Source organism: Manis pentadactyla, chromosome 5 (genome assembly GCF_030020395.1).
Source record: "Manis pentadactyla isolate mManPen7 chromosome 5, mManPen7.hap1, whole genome shotgun sequence".
NCBI lineage: Eukaryota > Metazoa > Chordata > Mammalia > Pholidota > Manidae > Manis > Manis pentadactyla.
The window spans coordinates 60,835,108-60,847,656 of record NC_080023.1 but is presented as its reverse complement, the minus strand read 5'-3'; the positions used below and the strand labels follow the sequence as shown (position 1 = coordinate 60,847,656).

Here is a 12,549-nt window from a genome sequence, read left to right as displayed (position 1 = left end):
ACCCACTACAAATTAGAAGGATTTTACAAAATAGAGAAGAGCCATTCTTCAGTCAAGGATCAATTAAAACTGATGCTTCCCATCTAGAATATCCAGCAAGCTAGTTCAGGAGATTCTCTACTTAAAATGATCATGTCACCATCCACCTAGCCACCGAAGCCAAGAACCTGAGGATGATCTTAATTTCTCCACTTTCCTATCTCATTACTCTCAGCCTTGTTTTCAGAATAAATCACCTTGTTTTTGTGGTTTTGACCTATTAAAAAAATCCTCAAATATATGTTGAGTTTCTCTTTCTGTTTTAACTTCCCAGCTCCAGGTGCTCATTTCTCAGAATATTTCAACTGCTTCCAAGCCAATCTTTTGACCTTTGGCTTTGGCTTAAGTTCCTTCCCTACATGGTTTGCCTAATAACCTACCTGGAATGTAAATCTGATTAAATTTCTACCCCTGACCAACTGGCTTCAATGGTTCCTCATGGCCCAGAGTATGTGAAGGCCCTCTGTGGCTCTGCCCTCACCCTCTAGCTTCCTGTAGAGCATCTGCTGTTTACACTTTTGTTTCTGTAATACTGAAATATTTTATGTATTTTCCCTTTCAGGTCAAACTGTTGATGACTGTAATGCTGTGTATGCCTATAGTGATCTTCTCTGCAGAACTCCTAATCATCCTTAAAAGGTAATCTCAGTACCTCTTCAGGAAGCCCTCCATGACCCATTCAGGCTGGGCTGGGTGAGTGCCAGGCAGCTTGGGTGTGTGACACTCACGTCACTGTGTTGATGAGGCACACTCCCCGCTTGCCAGCCAGGGGTCAAATGGCTCAAAGTTGCAGCTTTCCTACTTTGTATCCCTAGCCCTATACCTGAAGCACCATTAATACATTTCTTTAATGAATGGGGTTGAGGAAAATGTATACTGAAGATGTTCAAGCAGAGATGGATCACAGGTTCTCAACATTAGCTGACATAGGAAATATCTAGGGATTAAAAAATATATATATGGATAATGACCCACCCCAGTCCATTTAAATCAGAAGCTCTGGGAGGGGTTCTGGGCATTTAGACATTTAACATGCATTGATAATGTGCAAGGGAGGCTGAGAACCAATTAATTAGATGATCACTAGGCAAGAATTTGATAAAACAGTACAGCAGAGACAGACGGGAGTGCTGATACTTTCATTCATGAAGTTATTCCATTCATGAAATTCTAAGAGATGATTACTCTAACTGTGCTTATTATTGGTTAATTTCCTCAAAATATTCCCCCACACTATAAAGGTTGTTTGTTTTGTTTTGTTTTGCATGCAGGTAACTTAGCTGACCAGCTAGGAACCAAACTGTGAGTCATCTCATAACACTAATGTTCTTGAAGGAGCATCCACCACAAATACACATGATTTGCTTAAAATAATATAAGAAAATGGTAGAAGGGGAGGAAAGTGAGGAATGGGTTTTAGATACTTTACACATTTATGTCATGCTATCAGAGAAAGAAATCTCAAATCTAGATACTTCCTGGTTTTCTTAAACTGCCACATTGGTGATATTCAAACCTACTCTTGTCTCCTGGATTATGGTGATGGGCAGTGGATTTTCTTTTATAATATCTGTATTTACTGTAACAGAGAGTCAGAGTCCCAGGTTGATTTAAGAAATTTTTATACTTACCAGGACTTGGAATAAGTTCTACATGGAATAAAAAAGGCCAGTTTGGGATAACTGTGACTCTAATTCATAATTGTCCCATTCAAGAGTGCTTTTTAAGAAAAGGAGTAAGTTTTGGAAATCAACATAAAAATAGTAAAGAAGGCAATGAACTTTTAAAATTATCATCTATGTATTAGGAGAAAAATACCCTAGAGTCTTAGAATCTCAAAACTAATAAACTAATATTCAAACTCAATCTGTTTGATTAAAAAAGTTTAATAAGCTGTAAAATAAATACACTTCCATTAAATATTAAATAAATTATTTACAACTTGAAAAAATACTTTTTATCTCCATGCATCTTTATGTACAGAAATGAGACTTAGCATAAAAAGTGACAATTGAAAGTTTAAAACCATCAGAACAAAAAAGTTCTGTTTTCTTGTGATCCAGTGAAAAGGGGAACCAACTCATCACTCATGGTTGTAACTTGGCAGTGACTCCGATCTGATACCCTGTTTGAAAATAAAGTGTTAGAGATAGGTTCAATTTCAATATATCTTTAAGAAAATGTCAAAAAATAATCAGGAATCAAAATTTTTGTCAATTTTTTTTCTAGGATGTCTTATAAAAAATACTAAGAACTTTTTACAAACAAACTGTCACTTTGACTTGAATCCCTCTTTCATAATTGTGTTTGTTATATGCCTCGTTAGGTTAGAAGACTGCATATGCTCAGACTGGTTTCATAAAATTCTGCTTAATAAAAAAGCAACAATAGTCATGAGAAATAGTTTTCCTAACCAAATCTGTAGAGTGGACATAATTAAAAACAAAGATTAAGTGACTCTGTGTATTTATGATATACAGTTAATTTAGGATAATTAGTACTGAGGGTATAATAATAGTAGCTACCAGGTAATAAGCAGCCAGTGTGTGCTAGCACAGCATATTCCTTTTCCTAAAATCATTCCAGACTTACTTTGAGAAATCTCAATTATACTAAATAACAAAAATCTACCCTCATTCATGTTGGTGGTCTTAACTTCAGCACATTAAGCCAATACATTAATAAATTTTGATGCAATAAGTGCTGGGTAATAGCATTGGCACGGATAGTTATCCATTCCATGAGTTACTCAGCTAACTCCGTAACAGGCTCAGAACATAGTACTTGCACTTAACTAACACTAATGTGGTGGTTCTCCAAGCATCTGGAGTGTTAATTAAAAATGGCAATACCAATTTGGGTTTGGTGTAGTAATATGCATATTTAACAAGTATCTCAAGTGACTGTTAAACTCCTTGAAGGTAGAAAATCAGTGATTTAAGGATATGGCATTTTTCCTGAATGCCTGATGAAATAGAGTTCCTTCTTCTGAGCAACTTTGTCTTTGATCTCCTTGTCTCTCTCTTCCTCTGGAAGTTTGCATCATTAGCTGTTCACTGTAGTACCAATGAAATATCCCTCTCCTTACCTTCCTACCTTCTCCCTACAACATTCTCAGCTCTCCCTCTTTCCAAAAAAATTAAAAAATAAATATAACAGTATATACTCTAACCAAGCTACCTCTCAAATGTGTACCCACTTTCCCTTCCTACTTCCTTTTTTAAAAAGGATATTCAACCTGCTGTCTCTACCTCCTCACACTTGTAGTGCAAGCACCTGATTTAGGCTCTCCACCATCTGAGCTCAAGCTATCATTTCAAACTTATCTCCCCAACACCCATCTGAACTGGGCCATTTTTCAAATGATTGAGCCCAGGATTAATTTCCCTTCATTATTGCTTGTCCCAATACCACCATTCCTTCTGAGGCTTACTTCCAACCTTACATATATAACACACACACACACACACACACACACACATCCTTTCTTGCTCCCTAAATGCATCCCACTGCATTCTTTCTCTCCTTCATTAGAAATTGCTCACATTCCCCTGGCTCCTTTCTTATGATATGTATTTCGCTTCCCCTAGTATTATGGTTCCCTTACACTTTTTTCTATCTACTAAACACTAAGTTCTTTGAGAAACCTGTGTCTCTCTCATCTTTATATCCCTTATAATGATGACTAACCACATAGTCCACTCTCAATACTAAACACCATCTCATGCTCAAGAAATAACACTTTAATGTAACCAATGTTTGCAGTGTACCTGTAATTATGAACAATTACTTTCCTCATTTTTCTTAAGATAATAGATATTATATATATTTTTTAATTATAGGATATGACCTAAAGATATCTTTTAAAACTCAAACCTGTAACATTATCTTCAGTTACGCTATGGCATGTGTGTTCCCATTTTCTTGTCGAAGTTGCTTGCGTTCTTCGGCTTCTCCTTCATATTCCCTGAAGTATCGCTTTCGAACCCTTCAGAGACAAGATATTGTACTGTCATCAAAGTTCTGTTCATCTGTATATTGACTGGGGTTTTCATGAGTACAGGGAATTCCTTTTCATGAGTCCCTATAGGCCATTACACACTATAGGCCTCTACACCAAACCAAAATCTAAACCCAGCTATATAGTATTACCAACGCCCTTTTTAGAGGGACATTTATGTTCACTTTATATAAACATATTTCCAGAGTACTGAGAGTTAAGTAAATGTGCCTTGAGATGCAAACTTCCAGAAGACTCGAAACACATCCATAACTTAGCACAGCTGTCATGCACAACTGGAGGAAGAAGATAACACAGTTTTACCAGAGAAGGAATTTATGTTCGCACAAAATAATTTAAATGATTAGAATTTTTTAAAGTAGGTTTACAAAAAAATTTGGGTTTTATTTACTTCTAAATATAATATTTCCTTCTAGTTTTATTTATTGTTACTTTCTACTAAAAAAAGTCAATGGATTAAAAATAGGTTGCTATTGTATAAGCAATTCTATTTTTAGTAGGTCTTTAACCTATTCACTAAATGTTATTATTAGAACCATAAGACCTTTTGTTATGTTTGAGAAAAAAATTCATTTCCATTATGAAGAAGCAGCAGTTGTGGCTTGGCTAGTGTTTGCTGTGCATCCCCAAGAACAAGGAGAATATGCAGAAAAGGCACAATGTTGCTGCTTAGTTTTAGGAATGCCCGCATGACCAAGTTTTCCCATACTTTGCCAAAGCATTATTAAATAGTTTAATTTGAATAATTAAAAGTTCAAATAATTATTTCAAAACATTTTCCCTAAATGGCAAATTTTTTTCTGTTCTTCTATGTCAAATAATCATGGTTTGTCTGAGGGTATCATTCCTAAACAATCTGAGTATCTGGCTTGAGGTACTAACAGACCGAAATAATTTCTAGGCTGTGCAAAACAAATTTAAACCACATCAAACTTGAAGTACATCATAAAACAGTTTGTTATGTGTCGTTTTATCACTATCTGATCTGCGTCTAAAATAATAGTAAACAATGGCAGAAGATGACCCCTTGTTTCCTGAATTGCAGGAATGGTAGATCATGTACACAATGCAGTTGTTAAAGTAATTTACCAAGACCTAAAATTAGAATGAGTCTATTGCTTCCTAAACTCTAGTAGCACATGAGTCATTACAGAGCCATTCACGCCTACCCCCAACTTCCTTAATTCACTGACTTCTGTTTGACAGACAATGCCATTTTGACATACCCACCAGTGTCTACACCCTGGAACAGTCTAGTTCTAGCAGTCATTGGTCATGAAGTGAAGTATGTGATCTGTACCTGAGCACAGGGAAGATGTGGCGGGAGTGGAACAATAGTAGAATTGTTCCTGCTTCCCACACTGTGCCATATGGAGAAAATGTTTTTTGTTTTTTTAATAATTGAGTTCCCATACTGCATTTGACAATAACAAAATAAGCATAAGCTCTAAGTGAATCAGTTTTATGCTATGAAATTCAGAATTTTGAAATTCATAATTCAGAATATTGCATTCAAATAGGAGCAGAATGAATAATACCTTTCCTTGGCTCCTGGTTTGAAACCCTTTGTGATTTTTTAGTACCGAGCAATGTATCTGACAACTTACTATGAACTAGGCCTTAATTAGCTTCTGGGAGGTTTGCTTAAACTTAAGATATTCATAGACTATATGAGGACAGAAATTCGGAAGTAGCTTTGAGTAGAAATACATAACATGAAGCAAAATCATAAATTTTTAAGTTAAAAGAATTTCTAGATTTAAACCACATCAAACTTTAAGTATATCATAAAACAGTTTGTTTTACGAAAAGTGGCTTTATATATTAAGTTTCAATGGTAGTCAAAGTAATATAAATTTTGGCCATATTATGTGATTTTTGTCAATAACATAAAGATAACCAAAGATCACATACCACAAAAGAATAATTCATCTAAAATATGACATTACATTGTGACATACATACTGAAAAAAATTAACCTGGCATTATTTTGTTAGAAATTTTTAAGTCATGCCATACTTACTGAATTGTAATTACAACAGCAATCGCTGTGAAGCTCACGGCTGATAGAAAGGCAGCTATGGCTGCCAAAGCGATTTTGGATAAATCACTGTCAGCCATGCTGTGAGTCTTCATGGACTTTTCCCCACACCGTTCACCAAAGTAATCCTGATAACATCTGTAAACAACACACACTTAAAATTGATAGTCACTGAAAATATTCCGTATATTTTAGGTTTACTTTCTATTTAATTAGCCATTTAATTCTAACATTAACAAAAAAATGTCATGCTATATATTTGTATTTCAAAATCACAAGACATAAAATGCATTCAAGTTACAGATCTATTAGTGTAAGAACAAGTTGAGATTAGTTTGGGTGTGATATTCCAAGAAGACACACCTTTTCATTCTTTGTGTTCCTTTTATGACCAACTGATGAGTTCAGCAACTTGTTACACAGATAATACATTCTACTATCAACTTAATGTACTAGTGGCTTTTGTGGGGAGGGGATGAAGCTGGAATATTACCTGAAAAGTATCTTTAGGTCCTTTTATAAAAACAGGTTTTTGTAAAATATATATTGTAAAATGATTATTTATACCAGGGGTCAGCAAACTACAGCTTGTCATTTGCCAGGGTTTTTACACATGAAAGCCAAGAATGGTTTTACATTTATAAATGGTTATATTTTAATTTGTTACATAGTACATACATACTCTTGAGCCACAAAACCAAAACAATTACTATCTGGTCCTTCAAGAAAAAGTTTGCCAGCCCTTGGTGTATACATTGAAAAACTCTATATAATTTAAGAAAACTTACCTGCATGTTACTGCTTCCAGGTGTTCTATATATTTGCATTCTCCATGAATGCAGAAATTTTGAAATTGTGCATCACATGGATTTTTCTTCTTCCTGTTTCTTCTATTTTTTCCATTTTTGCCTCCCTTTTTCTTTCTTTTGGGTTTATCTGTAGTCATTTCACTTTCTGTTTTGTTCTTCTTGGGCTTAACTACCTGTTCAACTAAAAAAGAACCACAGAAGATTCACTGAGAAGTCTGTCATCATCTTCAATATCATTTTCAAGCCATGACAGAAGTCTTAGCATTTGTTTTGTTATTTAACATAATTCATACACAATAATTGGGCAAAGAGAGTATCTGTATTGTATGGCACTTAAAAATATGAACCTATTTTATTAGCTTAGAAACATATTTTGAATTTGTTTGTATCATTATTATTGCTAATAGGAGTTACCTGTTTAGAAAATCCCCCAAATACTTTAAGCATTTCTCAAATTTCTAATACATACCAAGTTCTTGGTAATAAGCACTTATTAAACCCAAATCACATATCAGTGTATTGTTATCCACATGATACAGATGAGAAAACTGAAGTTGAGTGAAGACAACAACTTGCTAGAGGACTTGCAGCTACTGTGTGGCAGTGCTGGGATAGTACAGCCTGTTATTTCTCCACTATGCTGTGTTTCCTCCAGGCAAAGATCAGTGCCACTGATTAAAGTGGGACTTGCATATATTTGTTGCTTTTATTTTACTTATTTTATTTACTCTTGTGCTTACCATCATAACTGGGAATTAGTGTGTATTATCGGAGGGTGGTAAAAGACTGAGAATTATACATTAATCAATTTTTCCAACTCCCAAATTACAATAAATCATGGTTAATTGATACCTTTCAGGGGGCTCATTTTTGTGGGCAATCTATTTGAAAAGTGAGTCCAGAAATCTTCGTACTTGATGCTTCAGAAATTCATCTCAACTCCTCAGATCCACAGGAATGTTTGTGTAGGGTTAGAGTTATGCAGGGCATAGTTTAACCACATGCTAAATATTGAAAGGAGGCATTTCCATGCTGGAGCCAGTGTATTTTGTTATAATAATAACACTGAATAGGTTTATCTGAACAAGTATTTATTTAGCTAAGTCCCGTGAAGAATGGAAAATACTATAGTATCATAATACATTAATCACAATGGTACTGCAGCACCCATTAAATAGAAACCATTAGAAACACAGGGAAGTGTGTCAAGGATAGATCCCTGTGATTAAGAAAATGACAAATAATTATCGTATTTCCGCAAGTTATTATAACAATATTAACACTAGTCAAATTAGGAGCAATGTTTAACAGGTGGTTATACAATTTTCATATTGAAATTTTCCTCTGATGATAAAAAAGTACAAGTTAGAATAAGTCAAGTCCTCTAAATAGAAATATTTTAGTTGAATATTACTGTACTTTATCAGATATTTACAAATTTTAAACAGAAACTGCTTAGTTATTATGTTGACGTGCTACAACAGACATTAACCCCATGGATTTTATAGGAGTTCAACCAACATTTTCACTCTATTTCATAATGTGTTGCAATTTTAAGCACTAGCCATTTTCACCACCAACGATTTATTTGGCCTTATGAAATGTTAGCAATTTGAAACAGCCTTAAAAGAAGTTTCTAAAACCTTGATGTTCTAATCTCATCCATCCAAAAATAAGAATTATAAATGTACCCCTTCCCCATCTTATGTTAGAGCACAGGTTCTGAAGCAAGGGAATAAAGTGGAGTGTTCTCTAAAGCCTTTCCCACTTGCCACTTAGCCCAGTCACTGTCCTTAAGGTATCGCCTGCTCTCCCGTCACCAGTTCTGGAAGCTAAAAAGAATGGGGGATTCAGGCAACCAGGGTCAGGAGAGAAGGGGCCTTATGTACTGCCTCCATGGTAGATGCTCCTAGGATATTTAGATCTGATATACTGATGACTTCATCTGCCCTCAAACTCCAAAGTAATATGAGGTAAGTGAACAATACTTACCTCTTACTTTGGTACCTTCATATTTACCAAATGCTCTCTTTTAAAGATTGGATAACAGCAAAAGAAAGGCTTCCTGTTACTTAACTGACAGATGGGATTTGGAGTTATAATTTTAGCAATATAAAATCCATGCATATTTGTCCTTAATATTTCCAGGAAGTTATATTTATTATTATTATTAGAATTACCAGTCTTTTTTAACACCTAGTACTTCAGTTTTTGTCTAAAGTCCAATTGCCCCTTTCCCACTACTTCTTTCTGTTCCCTTATTTGTGTGAAAATGAAGTTAATTAGGGAAGAGTGGATACAGAAGCTAAGACACAAAGTAGATAGGACTGGCTGATGTCTGTCTGCCTGTCTGAATGGGGGTCATGTGCTATAGTGGAAAAGAGCATAGTTTCTGGCTCAGCTGCTTGCTGGCTGTGGAATCCTGGGCAAAACACAAAACCTTTTTGAGTCCTAGTTATCACATCTGTAAAATGATGACAATTCCTACTTCAAAAAGTTGTGCAGATTAGACTTAATAGACATAAAACATATTAGAGCTCCAGACATGTAAGATGTGCCTACATGTAGTTCTTTTTCTTTCTCTCTCTCTTTCTCAGTTTGCAGCTTGCCAAGGGGGTAATGCAACAGACACAAGAAACCACCAGGAGATGCAGGGAATGGCTGTACTTTGGAAGCAGCTTCGCTCTTACGAACCCCTATCTCCCAGGCTAGGTTTCGCTTTACCTCTACTCACCTCTGACTGAATCATCTATGATATAGCCTGATATTTGTGGTTCACCATCATATTCTTCTGCATAGTCATAGTCGATCCCAGAGGACAGTTCACTACCAGAAGGCGTTTCACTCACAGGGGAAACCTCACTTCCTGAAGGCATCCCTCTTGTCGAGGTATCCTCAGAACCATCAGCACTGTGGTACCCAGAAAGTGGCCTCCCTTTCCCAGAGTAGGTGCCATTGACATCCAGTCCAGCAGCACAGTGAGCTGTGGGAGAAAGTACAAGGGAAGAAAAGGCAAGGTGAGGCCGTGTGCCTCTCTCACCAGTCAGCTGCGTTCAGCAGAAATGTTTATCTTCTGATATCAAAGCAGTTCTTGCACATGTGCTATTGTTTGTGATGGAGTCACTTCTGAAAGCAACTGCACGTTGGGCCAACAAGTAAACTCAGCTGCTCTAATTACAGTGCTTCTTTCATGGAGATTTTCTTCTCCACAAATAGTCTCCATTAATTTCCACATCAAAAAAAAATACTGCCAAGTAGGCAAATTAATCTAATTAATTAACAGGTAACATCACTTCACATACCAAACCCACTGGTGTTTGCTAGAATGCTACCTGTCCTATTTTAACAGATAGGTTCTTGAAATAAATATCAGATTTTCTTAACATGTGTTCACATGTTTATAAGATTACATATGTCAAATGTAAAACGTAACATAAATGGTAGTTGGTAATAGTCTTAATGGTCACTGTTTCATTATTATATTTTTCTTACATAGGGAACAAACTGGGGACTAGGTAAGATTTGGAGCCCCAAGGCAAACCCCCACTTTATCCTTTGCACGAGAAACAGTCTCAGAGTGGTGCTTTTAACTTCTCCCTGGGAAGTGAGGCCCTCTAGGAAGGTAAAGATAAAAATCACTGCGCAGGGGAGATGGAGAATTGAGGCAGCAGACAGCACTTCACTGGGTCCAGGACTTAACTACTCTTGAAGATCTGCGGAAATCACCTCATCTCTCTGGACCTCGCTTTCTTTATTTGTAAAACAAAGGTTTTAGATCACAGGATCTCTGAAGTCTCCTTCAGCTAGACCAGAATAAAAGTACAGGGGGGTCTCCTGCACCCTCTTCCGGGCCCGGAACGCCGGAGACACCTGCCCGCCCTGCTCTTCCTTGCAGAGATTAGGGAGGGAGCCACCTGGATCACCTACGCGGCGCAGGGCTGGGGGCGCCAAAGCGCTTTTGTTTGTCTATTTTTGAGGATTTTTGAGGAGCAGCAGCGAAATTCAAGGGGCGACAGCTTTTGCCGGAGCTGGGGGAAGCCGGGATGTCCTCACCTGAGCCGAGGAGCAGGAGCCACAGCACCGCGGGCGCCGGCGGGAGCAGCGGGGCTCTCATTGGTCCCTCGGCGCGGCGGCGTCGCGGTCTCTGGGGCAACCCGGCCGGAGCTGGAGGAGGAGCGGCGGAGGGGCACTGGCGGGGGGTGCGCCCGTGCTCGCCCGCCTGGCAGGGCTCGCGCGCTGGAAGCCGCGCTTGCAGCGCTTCGGCACCTCTCGGGTCCCGCTCGGGCGCCGGCACAGGGCGTGCGAACCTCCGGAGGTGCGGCGCGCCCCTGCCGCTTTATAGGCCGGGCGGGGACCCAGACACTGCCCCTGACGTCACGGCCGCCGCGGAGGGTGGAGGCGGGCGGCCGCAGGGAGGGGGTGCTACGCCAGGCCACCTCTCCCCGAGCGCACACAGCCCGCAGGAACGGGAAACGGAACCCCAGCTGCGAGCTGAAAGATTCCCCATCCTTATTTCCGGGCGGGATGGAGTTTGGGAGCTAGTATCTGACAGTCCCAATTTTTCAAACCATCTGAAAAACCTCTTTATATATACTCTGGTTGACCTTAATCTTATAACAAACAGAGATTAATTAGAAAAATTCCTTAGTGAAACGTAAAAGTAAGACCAAAAGTGACTTAGCAATGATAGCCCGACGTCTTTAACAATAATGAAGTTCATTAAGCTACACCCGAGAGCGCCTCCTAATGAAGAGCTGCTGTATTTAAGCCGGGCCTGTAGCCAACGGCCCTGTGCCACCGCCTGCTGGGAAGGGGTCAGGATTTCAAACCCTTGCTATTTCCTTATGTGGCCCAGGGCCTTCATCGAAGTTAATATTTATTGACCATTTATTATTGCCAAACTGCACACTTAAAATATAATCCACACCATCTCATTCAATAACCTTGCTGGGTATCATTTCCCATCTTTTACGAGGAGGACTTTGCACAGCTGGTTTTAGCAGAGACCAGATGGATTGAAATTCAATTTCTTCTGACTTTAAAATCTCTTTCCATTCTGATAAAGGAATTTAGAAAAACTAATCTTTGAAAACAGTGCTCCTGGAGAGAACAATACTTAGCCTAAAGGAATAATCTCTCCTGGTAGTGTATTGGCACTTGGATGAAGGGTGGTACCCAAACCTGTGCCTCTCTAATCCCAAGATAAAACAGCCAGCTTTGAGTGCTCATTTAGAACCTAGTGGGGCATTTAGTCATGACAAATAGATAAAATAAAGAGGGAGGGAGTTGCCTAATTTGACTAACTTTGATCTAGAGACAACAGAACTACATTTTTCTTAACTTGAGGAAGAGAAAAAAAACATTCTTCTCTCACTTTAAATGTTTCCTTGCCTGAAGATACATATCTCTTCCCTGATCCAGTAAAACAGCCTTTTCAGGAATGCGGGTCACAGTGCATCTATCCTAATTCTGGGAAATTTAAAAGCTACTTTTTAATGGCATATTGTAAAGAGTAGGCTAAATAATACCATATATTTAGTAGGATGAATAAAGTCATGACTCATGCCTTCTATTCAACATCTGTTGAGTGCATGTTTTGCATAATTCACTTATTTTACTTTTTAAGGGAGATAGAGGGG

General features: G+C 38.1%; 1 protein-coding gene across 1 annotated transcript; it reads right to left on the bottom strand.

Moving 5' to 3' along the window:
- Positions 1-1,909: 1,909 nt before the first annotated feature.
- Positions 1,910-11,231, bottom strand: AREG (amphiregulin). The gene is made up of 6 exons (XM_036927551.2): positions 10,964-11,231; positions 9,645-9,893; positions 6,890-7,091; positions 6,084-6,239; positions 3,916-4,027; positions 1,910-2,164 (listed from the first exon to the last, which is right to left on the bottom strand). Exons 1-5 carry the CDS (start codon positions 11,022-11,024, stop codon positions 3,934-3,936), a joined length of 762 nt encoding a protein of 253 aa, XP_036783446.1. The 5' UTR covers positions 11,025-11,231; the 3' UTR covers positions 1,910-2,164; positions 3,916-3,933.
- Between the last annotated feature and the right edge of the window lie 1,318 nt (positions 11,232-12,549).